This window comes from Trachypithecus francoisi, unplaced genomic scaffold, assembly GCF_009764315.1.
Source record: "Trachypithecus francoisi isolate TF-2019V2 unplaced genomic scaffold, Tfra_2.0 Lachesis_group5, whole genome shotgun sequence".
NCBI lineage: Eukaryota > Metazoa > Chordata > Mammalia > Primates > Cercopithecidae > Trachypithecus > Trachypithecus francoisi.
In genome coordinates, this window is record NW_022681470.1 from 134802304 (window position 1) to 134816224 (window position 13921).

The 13921-nt window shown below is 55.2% G+C and overlaps 2 protein-coding genes across 4 annotated transcripts in view; both read left to right on the forward strand.

Annotated features, from left to right (window-relative positions):
* The window catches only part of BRD4 (bromodomain containing 4), a 101868-nt gene extending 96590 nt beyond the window's left edge, over positions 1-5278 (forward strand). The window contains 5 exon segments of the mRNA XM_033198027.1: positions 845-1219; positions 1346-1476; positions 1604-1809; positions 1889-2135; positions 2413-5278. Of these exon segments, the coding sequence (XP_033053918.1) occupies positions 845-1219; positions 1346-1476; positions 1604-1809; positions 1889-2135; positions 2413-2481 (1028 nt within the window). The 3' untranslated portion in view covers positions 2482-5278.
* A 1883-nt stretch (positions 5279-7161) lies between these two features.
* On the forward strand, positions 7162-13609 carry EPHX3 (epoxide hydrolase 3). 3 transcript variants are annotated; one of them, XM_033198030.1, is made up of 8 exons: positions 7162-7415; positions 8535-8822; positions 8930-9015; positions 9402-9559; positions 9708-9836; positions 12451-12554; positions 12644-12780; positions 12900-13609. In XM_033198030.1, the coding sequence occupies exons 2-8, from the start codon at positions 8580-8582 to the stop codon at positions 13123-13125; spliced, it is 1083 nt and encodes a 360-aa protein (XP_033053921.1). In that variant the 5' UTR covers positions 7162-7415; positions 8535-8579; the 3' UTR covers positions 13126-13609. The 3 variants fall into 3 exon arrangements, with proteins under 3 accessions (XP_033053921.1, XP_033053920.1, XP_033053919.1); XM_033198029.1 differs by having other exon boundaries at positions 7336-7429; XM_033198028.1 differs by lacking the exon at positions 7162-7415 and adding an exon at positions 8105-8392.
* The last annotated feature ends 312 nt before the right edge of the window (positions 13610-13921 follow it).

Here is a 13921-nt window from a genome sequence, read left to right on the forward strand (position 1 = left end):
CCTGAGTTGGAGCTAGTCAGTGGGCGGTGAGGCCCCTTGCCTGCAGGGATTCCAGCAGAGAGAGACCATGTGTTGGATGGGCAGGACTCAGCTCCTCCAGCTGCGCAGTCCTGAGGTGCTGGCTTACTATGATTCAGAGCCCAGTAGTCCCTGTGGCTGCTGGATCCTTCCCAGCCTTGGGTTGGATGCAGATGGCAGGCTGGTCTGTTTCCTAAAAGAGACAGCTCCAGGCCCCGTTCTGCCTGCTCCCCACTTGGCCCAGGTGGAGGTCAATTCCAGGCTTCCCTCTTCTGTGGGGCGTGCAGGGTGAGTGGGGAATTAGGACCATGGGGAGGGTCCTGAGCATCCCCACCCTCAGGACTGAGTCCTGCACCCCCTGCTGTCATCCACGTGGGCCAGGCTAGTTGGCAGGAACCCAGGCTGAGCTTTGTGGGGTTAAAAAGTATTAGGGCCCAGGCCCTGCCAAGCCCACATGTGTCAGGATCTGTGTTTGCCACAGCATCCCAGATGGTTCTGATGCACACAGGAGGGTCAAACACCAGGACTGGTGCCACCAGGCTCCAGAAAGCCCTGCTGCACACTGAGTTATTCCCCACGTGCAGGGAGACATAGGGCACTCAGCCCTTTGGGGGAGCGGTCATGTCCTCACCAGGCCTAGTCACTTGCATGGGTCTTTACCTTCTTGAGCTGAGCTGATGGACCCTTGTCCCAGGGCCTGGGTGGCATGTGTAGGTTCTCCATCCAGCCCATCTTTTCTTTCCCGACAATTTTCTCGGGGCCCAAGTGGCCCAGGGCCAGCAGCTCTAAGCCAGCCCCTTGACACATTCCTTGTCCCCTCTCCTAGGTCACCTCCGCGAAGCCCCCTCCCCGCTTATGATACATTCCCCCCAGATGTCACAGTTCCAGAGCCTGACCCACCAGTCTCCACCCCAGCAAAACGTCCAGCCTAAGAAGCAGGTAACGGGCAGGGCTGGGCCATAGTCTCCAGGGCCAGGCGTGGACCGGGGCCGGGGGTACCTGCTCACCTCACCAGCTGCTGTGCCTGTGCCATCCCAGGAGCTGCGTGCAGCCTCCGTGGTCCAGCCCCAGCCCCTGGTGGTGGTGAAGGAGGAGAAGATCCACTCACCCATCATCCGCAGTGAGCCCTTCAGCCCCTCGCTGCGGCCGGAGCCCCCCAAGCACCCGGAGAGCATCAAGGCCCCCGTCCATCTGCCCCAGCGTGAGTGCCCTCTCCGCCCACAGCCAGGGCTCAGGCCCCCAGGCCTATGTTGGACTTGAGCTTGCTGTGGGGCTGGTGGACTGTGCCCCGCCGTGGGCCTGGGCCCATGGGCTGTTTATGTTCCAGGGCCAGAGATGAAGCCTGTGGATGTCGGGAGGCCTGTGATCCGGCCCCCTGAGCAGAATGCACCGCCACCGGGGGCCCCTGACAAGGACAAACAGAAACAGGAGCCGAAGACTCCGGTTGCACCCAAAAAGGTCGGGATGGAGGCCCATGGGTGTCGCTTGCCCCTTGGCCATGAAAGATGCCATGCTGGGCATGCCCCCTGCTATGCCCTTTGGGCACAGCAGACCCCTCACCCACTCCAACCTCTCTGTTCTGCAGGACCTGAAAATCAAAAACATGGGCTCCTGGGCCAGCCTAGTGCAGAAGCATCCAACAACCCCCTCCTCCACAGCCAAGTCATCCAGCGACAGCTTTGAGCAGTTTCGCCGTGCTGCTCGGGAGAAGGAGGAGCGTGAGAAGGCCCTGAAGGCTCAGGCCGAGCATGCTGAGAAGGAGAAGGAGAGACTGCGGCAGGAGCGCATGAGGTGGGCGAGGGCTCTGGGCGGGGCATGGGGACTCCTGGGGCCACACCAGTTCCCAGCCTGACTGGGACCCTCTGCCCAGGAGCCGAGAGGATGAGGATGCGCTGGAGCAGGCCCGGCGGGCTCATGAAGAGGCTCGCCGGCGCCAGGAGCAGCAGCAGCAGCAGCAGCAGCAGCGCCAGGAGCAACAGCAGCAGCAGCAACAACAAGCGGCTGCGGTGGCTGCCGCAGCCACCCCCCAGGCCCAGAGCTCCCAGCCCCAGTCCATGCTGGACCAGCAGAGGGAGTTGGCCCGGAAGCGGGAGCAGGAGCGAAGACGCCGGGAAGCCGTGAGTCTGGAGGCCTAGTGGGGACCCTGGCCTAAGGGTTAGCTCTTGGGGGAGCTGGGAAAGGGGTACTGGAGCCTGGACAGGGAGGGGCAGCAGGGGAGCCCAGGCCCTGCTGGTCAGCGTGCGGTCATCTGGGCTCAGATGTAGGGGCCTGAGTGCTGTGTGTGAACGGGATGGGCGCTGTGAGGGGTCAGCCCTGGGGAGGGCAGTGGGTGTGAGGACTTGGAGCTGCAGGGTGGCTAGGTCACCTTCCTGACTCCCTCCTTCCTTTCTCCAGATGGCAGCTACCATTGACATGAATTTCCAGAGTGATCTATTGTCAATATTTGAAGAAAATCTTTTCTGAGCGCACCTAGGTGGCTTTTGACTTTGATTTTCTGGCGAAACATTGACTTTCCATAGTGTTAGGGGCGGCGGTGCAGGTGGGAGCAGTGGCCAGGGGATGCCTCAGGGCCTGGCCCTCCTGCATGCTATGCCCGGGGGAAGGCCTGACGGGCAGCTGAGGATTGCAGAGCCTGTCTGCCTTACGGCCAGTCGGACAGACGTCCCGCCACCTACCACCCCGCACAGGACGTCTGCTCAGCGCACGCCTTGTTACGAGCAAGTGCCGGCTGGACCCAAGCCCTGCATCCCCATGTGCGGGGCAGAGGCCCTTCTCTCCGCCAAATGTCTACACAGTATACACAGGACATCGTTGCTGCCGCCACCGTGACTGGTTTTCTGTCCCCAAGAACGTGACGTTCGTGACATCCTGCCCGCCAGGAGTCCTTCCCCACACCCCAGCAATCGCTGCCCGCTCTCAGGAGGCCAGGGCAGGCCCGCGTGGGCTGGAAGCGGGCGAGGCCAGCCCACCCCCTCGCTGGCACTGACTTTGCCTTGAACAGACCCCCCCGACCCTCCCCCACAAGCCTTTAATTGAGAGCCGCTCTCTGTAAGTGTTTGCTTGTGCAAAAGGGAATAGTGCCGTGGAGGTGTGTGTGTCCATGGCATCCGGAGCGAGGCGACTGTCCTGTGTGGGTAGCCCTCGGCCGGGGAGTGAGGCCGCCAACCAAAGTCAGTTCCTTCCCACCTGTGTTTCTGTTTTTTTTTTTTTTTTTTTCTATATATATTTTTTGTTGAATTCTATTTTATTTTTAATTCTCTCTTCTCCTCCAGACACAATGGCACTGCTTATCTCCGAAATGGTGTGATCGTCTCCTCATTGAGCAGCGGCTGCCACCGCGCTGTGGGTAGTGTGTGACCGTGGCTGTACTGTATAGTGAACATAGTTGGCATATCTTTGTTTGAAGTTTGTTGGTGACTCCACCAAACTGGTGTAAAAAAAGAAAAAAGCTCAAAAAAATCCACAAAAAAGACAAAACACACAAAAAAACCCTGCCTATATTTTACTCAGTTTCAAACTTTATTAGTCTATTTTTAATTATAAAACCAGAAAGCTGCGATTTCTTTTCCTTCCCCTACCCCCCACCCATTTGTTGGCTTTTTTGTTTTTTAATGTCAGATCTGTTGAGTTGGTTTTTTTTGTTGTTGTTGGTTTTTGTTTTTGTTTTTTTACTGAGAAAGGAAGGGCCAAGGGATGAGGTGGGCACCAGACCCTGGGGGCGCCACAGACTGAGACTCCCCCACCTGACGCCCAGCCCTGACCAGCTGGCCGTTCCTGCCCATGCTTTTTTTTTTTTTTAATTTTATAATTGGAGCCCTTGGTGAGGTTACGCGTGCCATGAGAACCCACTCTACACCACGACGCTGGTGCCTCAGTGTTGGCCAAACTCTGGAGTCACTGACTGGTTTGACTTTCATACGGTGAATATGCATTTGGTCTGTACTGATCATGGAATAAACACATCTCTCTTTTTTAATGCTGGCGTCTCCCTGACATTTCTTTGTGAACTGTTGCCTAGGCTAGGCCCAGGGGATCCCCTGGACCCCAGACCACCTCTGTACAGGATCTACTGCCAGGGGTGTTACCTAGCCCCTCTCCTGTGACCTGTCCCTGTCTGCCCTGGGCAGGAGCCATGCAGGCTCATACCAACCACCCCAAGCTGAAGCCGTGACACAGAGCCTGGTACCCATCCTTGTAGACCCTGGCCGAGGTGGAGGGTGTACTCCAGCAGAGCCCTGGCCAAACTCCAGACAGTATTCTTCCCCTCCACGCTACTCCATCCTGTCTCCCATTCACCAAAGGTCTCGGGCCACTTCTCCTACCTTGCCTGCCTCAACCTAACTCCTCCTTTCATTTAAGCTCAGGGTTAACCAGATATTCTAAGTCTACGTCCCCCAAAATAGAATCCTAATCCCCCATGCATATACACACACACGTGCACATTGCTGCCCCAGAAAGCCCACAGGTGGCCGCCCTGCCTATGTGCCCACCTGTGTATGCACATGCCCCAGCCACAAGGCACGGGTGATGGCCAAGAAGAGCCCCTAAGATGTAAGATACAAGTATATAATTTATATGTATGTAGAGACAAACAGACATTTCTAGCACTGTTTATTAACCTACATCCCCTCTTTTTGACCTGAAAGGTCCTTTATTGTCTTTGGATCTGCCAAATCTCCCTGTGAGGGTGTGGTTTAGGCATCCAGCCAGAGGCCCCCCACTTCCTCTTTGTCCCTGCCCACTGAGGCACTTCCTCATATACCACTGTGCCGCTTCAAGTGTGACGTATTTAGGTTCTTTGGGGTTTCTTCCATCTCATCCCACCCCCTCATTTTTGTTCCTTGTTTTGTTCAGACACTTCCCCAGGCTGGGTCCAACTGCTGAGCTGGATAGTTTTCTCTGCACCTTCCTGCTGAAGATTTAACTCTGCCATGGCCTTCTCCACACCTCCCTGATGGGTGTCTCTCTAACTGGGTTGTAATTAGAACTGGGATCTATTTAATTTCTCCAGCCATTTCCCAACCCTTCCCACAGTACTAGAAATCTTAGTCCTATACCAGAGTAAGAGGTGTGTACAAGCCCCCACTGTACTGTATGCACGGATCGCTTGGCCAATAATTATGTCAGTGAATCTGAGACTTGTATTAAACACTTTAGACATTTGTAGAAGGGAATTCATAGACTTTTCACTTATATATGAAAGGTTCTTTTTTTTTTTTTTTTGTGCAGTTCTCATTGCAAAAATAAACATTTGTACTGAATATAAAGTTACTCTCCTGTGACGACTGCTGTCTTTTTGTTTGAGGGTAGACAGGAGAAGCGGGGGAGGTGAGGGCGGGGGGTCAGTGATGTGTAGCAGAGGAAGGGAGATTCCCAAGACACGCACCACCCATGTGGCCAGATTAGCGGAGTCAGGAGGGAGAGATCCTGGGAACATCAAATTGTGAGAGAATTGATTTAATGGAAGGTATAAAAGAAAAAGCTGCCAGGCACGGTGACTCACGCCTGTAATCCCAGCACTTTTGGGAGGCCGAGGTGGGAGGATCGCTTGAGGTCAGCAGTTAGAGACAGCCTGGCCAACGTGGTGACACCCCGTTTCTATTGAAAAATACAAAAAATTAGCTGGATGTGGTGGCACACGCCTGTAGTCCCAGCTGCTATGGAGGCTGAGACAGGAGAATCGCTTGAACTCTGGAGGCGGAGGTTGCAGTGAGCCGAGATCATCACACCACTCATTGCATTCCAGCTTGGGTGATACGGTGAGACTCCCAACTGGGAAAAAAAAAAAAAAAAAAAAAGCTTTGATAAAGCTTTGATGTAGGCTAATCACACAACAAAAGAAAGGTGGTGGTTAAGTAGTCCAGGGAGAACAAAAGTTTGTACACTATGGGTAAGGTAATCATACAGGTCTATTCAGCTCTGAGATGCGTTGTTTACTGAGGCAGAACATAAACCACTATTCACCTTTAAGTAGCAACTTCATGGACTTAATTATGGTCCCAGGACAGTAATGTTTAGCAGCCTTGACAGTTCAAAGGTATATGGATAAAAGTGGGAGGTGAAAAGGGGCAAGAGGTGACAAGTGGAGTGTTTTTAAAGGAAACTAAGGGAAACAAAAAACAGCATGTCCAGGGGTAGTGATGTGAGCAAGTCTGTGGCTAATGTCATACACTGATTAAGTCAAGAAATAGAGGCGGGGCATGGTGGCTTACATCTGTAATCCCACTTTGGGAGGTGGAGGCTTGAGGATCGCTTGAGGCCAGGAGTTTGAGACCAGCCTGGACAATATAGCAAGTCCTCTGTATGAAAAAGTTTTGAAAAATTAGCTGAGTGTGGTGGCACAGGCCTGTAGTCCCAACGACAGGTTGTAGTGTTTGAGCCCAGGAGTTCGAGGCTGCAGTGAGCTATGATCGAAACCCCATCTGAAAGAAAGAAAATGCTAAAAACGTTCCAGTGGCTGCTTCCGGGAGGAAGGGTAGGTGTAGCCACAGATTGCTGCCTTTTCCCCCTACATCTTTATGGATGGCTGTTTAACAGGATGTATGTCTTCAGGCAAATGACTTCATCCTCGAATTTCAGGTTCATGATCTACAGGGATGTGATTATGCTACTTAATAGGGTTGCTATACGGGTTAAGTGATGGGTGTCCCTAAAATGTTCAAGAATATCGGGAGAAGGTTGCAAAATAGGAGGAAGAAGCTGGCTGTTTTTTTTTTTTTTTTTTTTTTTTTTTTGAGTCGGAGTCTCGCTCTGTCGCCCAGGCTGGAGTGCAGTGGCGCAATCTCGGCTCACCGCAACCTCTGCCTCCTGGGTTCACGCCATTCTCCTGCCTCAGCCTGCCGAGTAGCTACAGGCGCCGCCACCACGCCCGGCTAATTTTTTTGTATTTGTTTGTTTGTTTAGTAGAGACGGGGGTTTCACCATGTTAGCCAGGATGGTCTCGATCTCCTGACCTCGTGATCCGCCCGCCTCGGCTTCCCAAAGTGCTGGGATTACAGGCGTGAGCCATCGCGCCCGGCCAGAAGCTGGCTTCTTGCAGGGACAGCAGGGCCGCAAGGCTTTGTGACTCTAGGCCCCATCACACCCGGCCCTGTCCCACTTCCTTTTTCGGCCAGAACCCCAGAACCCCAGTCATTCAATAGGTCGGGTTCTCCTCGGGGGAACCAGGCCTGCCCTCTAGGAATCAGGGTATCCCCGCCTCCTTGGCCAGCTCTCGGAGCCTGGGACTCAACACCTGCCGATTGGCTCCCGGGCCAGGACCTGTCGCTTGGGCATCAGTGGCCGCCGCCGTCCAATCACAGACGTACAGGGGCGGGCGTGAGGGCCTGTTGGACCAGCAGGAGGACGGCGACGGGCCGAGGCCGCTGGACCCGCCGTTGGAACCACAGCCGGGTGAAGTCAGTGCTGCTAGGTCTTTGGAGCCAGACCCAGGGGAGGGTCGCGCGCTCCGGGGTGGGGAACACCAGGCGGGCGTCGGCCGGGCCTCCCGAAGCCTCCTCAAGCCGTTAATACCGCCCGCGCCTCCCTCCTAGTCCTACATCTGGCATTACCTCTTCCTCTTTTTCGGCTTCCAGGCCCGCCCGACCCGCCATATTAGGTCCCGGCCCCGCCCTCCGTCTCATTGGCACCCCCCACCCCCCAACCCAGGCCGACCCTCAGCTCTTTGGCCCAGGCTCCCGCCTTCTCCGCCCAACGTTAGGCGTCACCTTCTCTAGGATCCACCCTCTCCCCGCCCACCTGCATAAGCCACGCCTACCACTCCAACTCTCCTTTCTGGCTTGTAGGCCGCACCTACTCTGCATATGCCCCGCCCCTCACTCCAGGTGCCGCCCACTTAACTGAGGATCCAGGATCCCCTCCTTAAGGTTTGGGCTCGGAATTGCCTTTATTTTTTCTTGAGATGGAGTTTCCCTGTTGTCACCCAGGCTGGAGTGCGGTGGCACGATCTGAGCTCACCGCAACCTCCACGTCCCGGGTACAAGCGATTCTCCTGCCTCAGCCTCCCAAGTAACTGGGATTACAGGCGCCCACCACCACGCCCAGCTAAGTTTTGTATTTTTAGTAGAGACGGGTTTCACCACATTGACCAGGCTGGTCTCGAGCTCTTGACCACAGGTGATCCGCCCGCCTTGGCCTACCAAAGTGCTGGGCTTACAGGCATGAGCCACCGCGCCCGGGTCGGAATTGCCTTCTTTAGACCCTCGCCCACCTGCTGCTGAGTCCTCCTGGGCCCCGCCCCAGTCGTAAGCCCCGCACACGCCCTGCTAGGCCCCGCCCATTTCTTTCCCCCCTTTCCAACCCCTTCCTCCCCAGCCTCCGCACCCTACACTTGTTTCCTGTCCCTGTCGCGCCCAGGTGTTTACCTGGCACTCAGGTGAGTCGTGTGCTCCGGCGGTTTCGGTCGGAGCCGCCCGCCTCTTCCCCCAGTGCGTCCCACAAACCCCGACGGCACGGAGGGGTCCCAGGCCAAAGGCGGTGGGCCCCTGAGCCCTGACACCTCCCCGCCACTGCTGCAGGTGACCCCGGCCGGCAGCGCCGCCGTGGTCCCGGAGCGCAGCAACATGCCCGAGCTGGTGGTAACCGCGCTGCTGGCGCCGTCGCGCCTGTCGCTGAAGCTGCTGCGCGCCTTCATGTGGAGCCTGGTGTTCTCGGTGGCGCTGGTGGCCGCGGCGGTCTACAGCTGCATAGCGTTCACGCACGTGCTGTGTCGGCCCCGGCGCGGCTGCTGCGGACGCCGTCGGAGCGCGTCCCCCGCCTGCCTGAGCGACCCCTCGCTGGGCGAGCACGGTTTCCTGAACCTCAAGGTGATCGCACGGGGGCGCTATCGGGGCTGCGGGGTCGCGTGGGGTCGAGACGGTTCAAGCCTCGGGAGGGAGGATTCCCCAGGCTTCAGGCCGTGCCCTCCCCCTAGAGCTCCGGCCTGCGTCTGCACTATGTCTCGGCTGGACAAGGCAACGGACCCCTCATGCTGTTTCTGCACGGCTTCCCTGAGAACTGGTACGTCTGGGGCCCAGGGGCCTGAGGCGCACGGGACTCCGGGGGCAGGTGGAGCTTGGGTTCCCAAGAGGCAGGGGGGAGGGCTGCGTAGATCGGGACAAGCTGAACATAGATGGGGACAGGGGTACTGGCCAGCATACCTAGGATCCCTAGGCCCTGAAGGGACAGGACAAAGGGGTATTGAGGTTGGTTGAAGCTCCCTGGATTCAGGGTGTGGTTGGCTTCAGCCTCAGGCTCTGCCTCTGCCTCTGCCTGGGATTCCTCATCCTCCTTTTAGGGGAAGTTTAGAGCAGGAAGGAGGGGTTGCCAATGGTCGCTGATAGGCGTAGGGTGCAGGTGCAACCTGAGGGCCCTGACTCAGCCTCTCTCCCGCACCCGCCTGGCAGGTTCTCCTGGCGTTACCAGCTCCGGGAGTTCCAGAGCTGCTTCCATGTTGTGGCTGTGGATTTGCGAGGTTACGGCCCCTCAGATGCGCCCCGGGATGTGGACTGCTACACCATCGACCTGTTGCTGGTGGACATCAAGGATGTCATCCTAGGCCTGGGTGCAGACATACCCCCATCCTAGGCGTGGCCTCCCTTATCCTGCACACACACATACCCCCACTTTCTCCTTGCTGGAACCTACTTGCCCCACCCCTGCTTCAGTCCTACCTGGCACCTCACTTATGCCAGCTCCTTGGATTCCCACAGGTTACTCCAAGTGCGTCCTTGTGGCCCATGACTGGGGTGCCCTCCTTGCCTGGCATTTCTCCATCTACTACCCATCCCTGGTCGAGCGGATGGTTGTGGTCAGTGGTGCCCCCATGTCGGTGTACCAAGGTGTGTGTGGGGATCCGGGACACTGGGATGTACTTGTGTGCAAGGGGGCAGGTACATGTGTATGTGTTTGCAATTCTCTGTATACCTGTCGACACATCAGAGGCCGAGGGTGCAGCAATCAACCCAGGTCCCTTCCGTTGTGGAGCTCCTCATTCGGAAATTAATGACACGCCAGACCCAGTGGCTCACACCTGTAATCCGAGCCCTCTGGGCCGCTGAGGTGGGAGGATCACTTGAGGCCAGGAGTTCAAGACTAATCTGGTCAACATAGCAAGACCCCAACTGTCTCTCCAAAAAAAAAAAAAAAAAAAAAAAATTGGCATTGGTGGTGCACACCTGTCGTCCCAGCTACTCGGGAGGCTGATGCAGGAGAATCTCCTGAACCCAGGAGATGGAGGTTGCAGTGAGCTGAAATCATGCCATTGCACTCCAGCCTAGGCAACAAGAGCAAAACTCCATCTCAAGAAATAAATATATAAAATAAAATATGGTCAGGCATGGTGGCTCTCGCCTGTAATCCCTGCACTTTGGGAGGCCAAGGCCTGTGGATCGCTTGAGCCCAGAAGTTCAAGACCAGCCTGGCCAACATGGTGAAACCCCGTCTCTACCAAAAATACAAAAAATCAGCCAGGCATGGTGGTGCACACCTGTAGTCTCAGCTACTTGGGAGGCTGAGGCAAGAGCGTCACTTGAACCTGAGAAGTGGAGGTTGCAGTGAGCCAAGATCGTACCACTGCACTCCAGCCTGGACGACAGAGTAAGACTCTGTCTCAAAAATAAAATAAAATAAAAATCAATCACAATACACTTAGGACTAATCCACATTTTTTTATAGTACTTACAGTAACAAGGAACGTGCACACAGTAACCTACTTAAGGCTCCTGGGCTTGTGAAGGTTGTGTTATCCCCATGTTCCAGCTGGAGGAAACTGAGCCTGGGGAGGTTAACAATGTCTATCATATCACCTGATGTTAATACTCAGCATTGTGGTCATAACTGTGCTCTCTCTCTTTCTCTCTTTTGTTGTTTTCTTTTCTTTTCTTTTCTTTTCTTTTTTTTTGAGACAGAATCTTGCTCTGTCACCAGGCTGGAGTGCAGTGGCGTGATCTCAGCTCACTGCAACCTCCGCCTCCCAGGTTCAAGCGATTCCCCTGCCTCAGCCTCCCAAGTAGCTGGAATTACAGGCCACCACACCGGGCTAATTTTTTGTATTTTAGTAGAGACGGGGTTTCACCATGTTGGCCAAGATGGTCTCAATCTCCTGACCTCATGATCTTCCCAAAGTGCTGGAATTATAGGCATGAGCCACCATGCCCAGCAACTCTTTTTTTCTTGAGTTGGAGTCTCGCTCTGTGCAGTGCAATGGCACAATGTCAGCTCATGGCAACCTCCACTCACGGCAACCTCTGCCTCTCAGGTTCAAGTGATTCTCTTGCCTCAGCCTCCTCAGTAGATGAAACTACAGACGTGTGCCACCATACCCGGCTAATTATTTTGTATTTTTAGTAGAGATGGGGTTTCATCATGTTGGCCAGGCTGGTCTTGAACTCCCGGGCTTAAGCGATCTGCCGGCTTCGGCCTCCCAAAGTGTAATCACTGGGATTACAGGAGTGAGCCACCATGCCTAGCAACCTCTACCTCCTGGGTTCAAGTGACTCTCCTTCCTTAGCCTCCAGAGTAGTGGGGACTACAGACACACGCCACCACGCACGGCTAATTTTTGTATTTTTAGTGGCGATGGGGTTTCATTATGTTGCCCAGGTTAGTGTCTAACTCCTGACCTCAAGAGATCTACCCGCCTTGACCTCCCAAAGTGCTGGGATTACAGGCGTGAGCCACCGCGCCCGGCCTATATATATATATATATATATATATTATATATTTTTTTTTTTTTTTGGTAGATACAGGGGTCTCCTTAATTGCTTAGGATGAACAGGGAGTTTTGTCTGTGTCTTTCACTGCTGTATCTAGAACAAGGCCTAGCATGCAGTAGTTGCTCAATAAGTGTTAGCTGAATAAAGCAGAAGAAATGCACCCTGGCGGCCGGGCACGGTGGCTCAAGCCTGTAATCCCAGCACTTTGGGAGGCTGAGACGGGCAGATCACGAAGTCAGGAGATCGAGACCATCCGGGCTAACACGGTGAAACCCCGTCTCTACTAAAAAATACAAAAAAAACTAGCTGGGCGAGGTGGCGGGCGCCTGTAGTACCAGCTACTCGGGAGGCTGAGGCAGGAGAATGGCGTGAGCCCAGGAGGCGGAGCTTGCAGTGAGCTGAGATCCGGCCACTGCACTCCAGCCTGGGCGACAGAGCGAGACTCCGTCTCAAAAAAAAAAAAAAAAAGAAATGCACCCTGGCCTGGGCAGGGGAAGCACACCAGTGGATATGGGGGTTCCCAGGAGATGCCCCCATCCTGTGGATAGTGAAACATGGCAGGAGAGAATGTAGCTGGTGCCCATGCCAGGAGGGGTGTCTGGTACCTTCACAGACCCAGGCAGGCAGCAGTGGCATTCCTGAGGCTTGTGTGCCTGACCTGGGTGTGTGTAGGGGTGCAGGTGTGTGGGGCCATCCCAGGGGCAGGCCTTACCTCTCTTCCCTAACCCTTCTATCCCAGACTATTCCCTGCACCACATCAGCCAGTTCTTCCGTTCCCACTACATGTTCCTGTTCCAGCTGCCCTGGCTGCCCGAGAAGCTGCTGTCTATGTCTGACTTCCAGGTACACAGGGTACAGGTTGAAGGGAGGAGGGAAGCAGGTCAGGGCTGGGCAGACTGGGCACCGAAGCCAGAGTCCTGCTGTGTACCTAGATTCTGAAGACCACCCTCACCCACCACAAGACAGGCATCCCACGCTTGACCCCCAATGAGCTCGAGGCCTTCCTTTATAACTTCTCTCAGCCTGGTGGCCTCATTGGGCCCCTTAACTACTACCGAAACCTCTTCAGGTAAGACCAGATGCCAAGCATGAACTCAGGAGATTTGCAGGGGCTGGGGGTGGGGGTGGGGGTGGGAGGCAGCCATCCTTCTGCCTATCTGTCTGCCTGTCTGTCTGTCCTGGCCACAGGAACTTCCCCTTGGAACCCCAGGAGCTGGCCACACCCACATTGCTGCTGTGGGGGGAGAAGGACACTTACTTGGAACAGGGGCTGGTGGAAGCCATCAGCAGCCGCTTTGTGCCGGGCCGCTTGGAGGCCCACATCCTGCCAGGCATGGGGCATTGGATCCCACAGAGCAACCCCCAGGAGATGCACCAGTACATGTGGGTCTTCTTACAAGACCTGCTGGACTAGTGGCCCTTGCTGGCCTGCCCAGGAGGCATGGATACTCAGGAAGGAACACACATATCTGCGTGTGCCTGGGAGTCCATACAATGTCCATACATGGGTGGACTCTTGAATCGCTCATACGTATGGGACTCCTGGATCTCACACAGGTGCACCTATGGGTGCCTTGGGACACACCAACCCCTGTACTCACACACAGGCATGGATGCATGCATGTGTAAAATCACTTTGACCCTCGGAACTGGGTATACCTCTCCTCCAGTGGAGCCAGATGCCAAGGGGCCTCACTCTGCTCTTTGCCAAAGTTGGTTCTCTGCCATAGCTGCACAAACCTTAAACCCTGACCTTCCTGTCCCTGCCTTCCACCTCCTGCCTGGGTCTTCAGCTCAGTGCTACTCTAAATACGATACTGCTGACCACATTTGGCTACTTCAACTTAAATGTATGTTAATTGAAATGAAATGCAATGAAAATGCAGTGCTCAGTCACACCAGCTGTATTTCTTTTTTTTTCCCCTTGAGACAGAGTCTTGCTCTGTTGCCCAGGCTGGATGGAGTGCAATGGATGCAGTCTTGGCTCACTGCAGCCTCCACCTCCTGGGTTCCAGCGATTCTTGTGCCTCAGCCTCTCGAGTAGCTGGGACTACAGGTGCGTCACCAGGCCTGACTAATTTTTGTATTTTCAGTAGAGATGGGGTTTTACCATGTTGGCCAGGCTGGTCTCGAACTGCTGATCTCAAGTGATCTGCCCACCTTGGCTTCCCACAGTGCTGGGATTACAGGCGTGAGCCACTGTGCCTGTC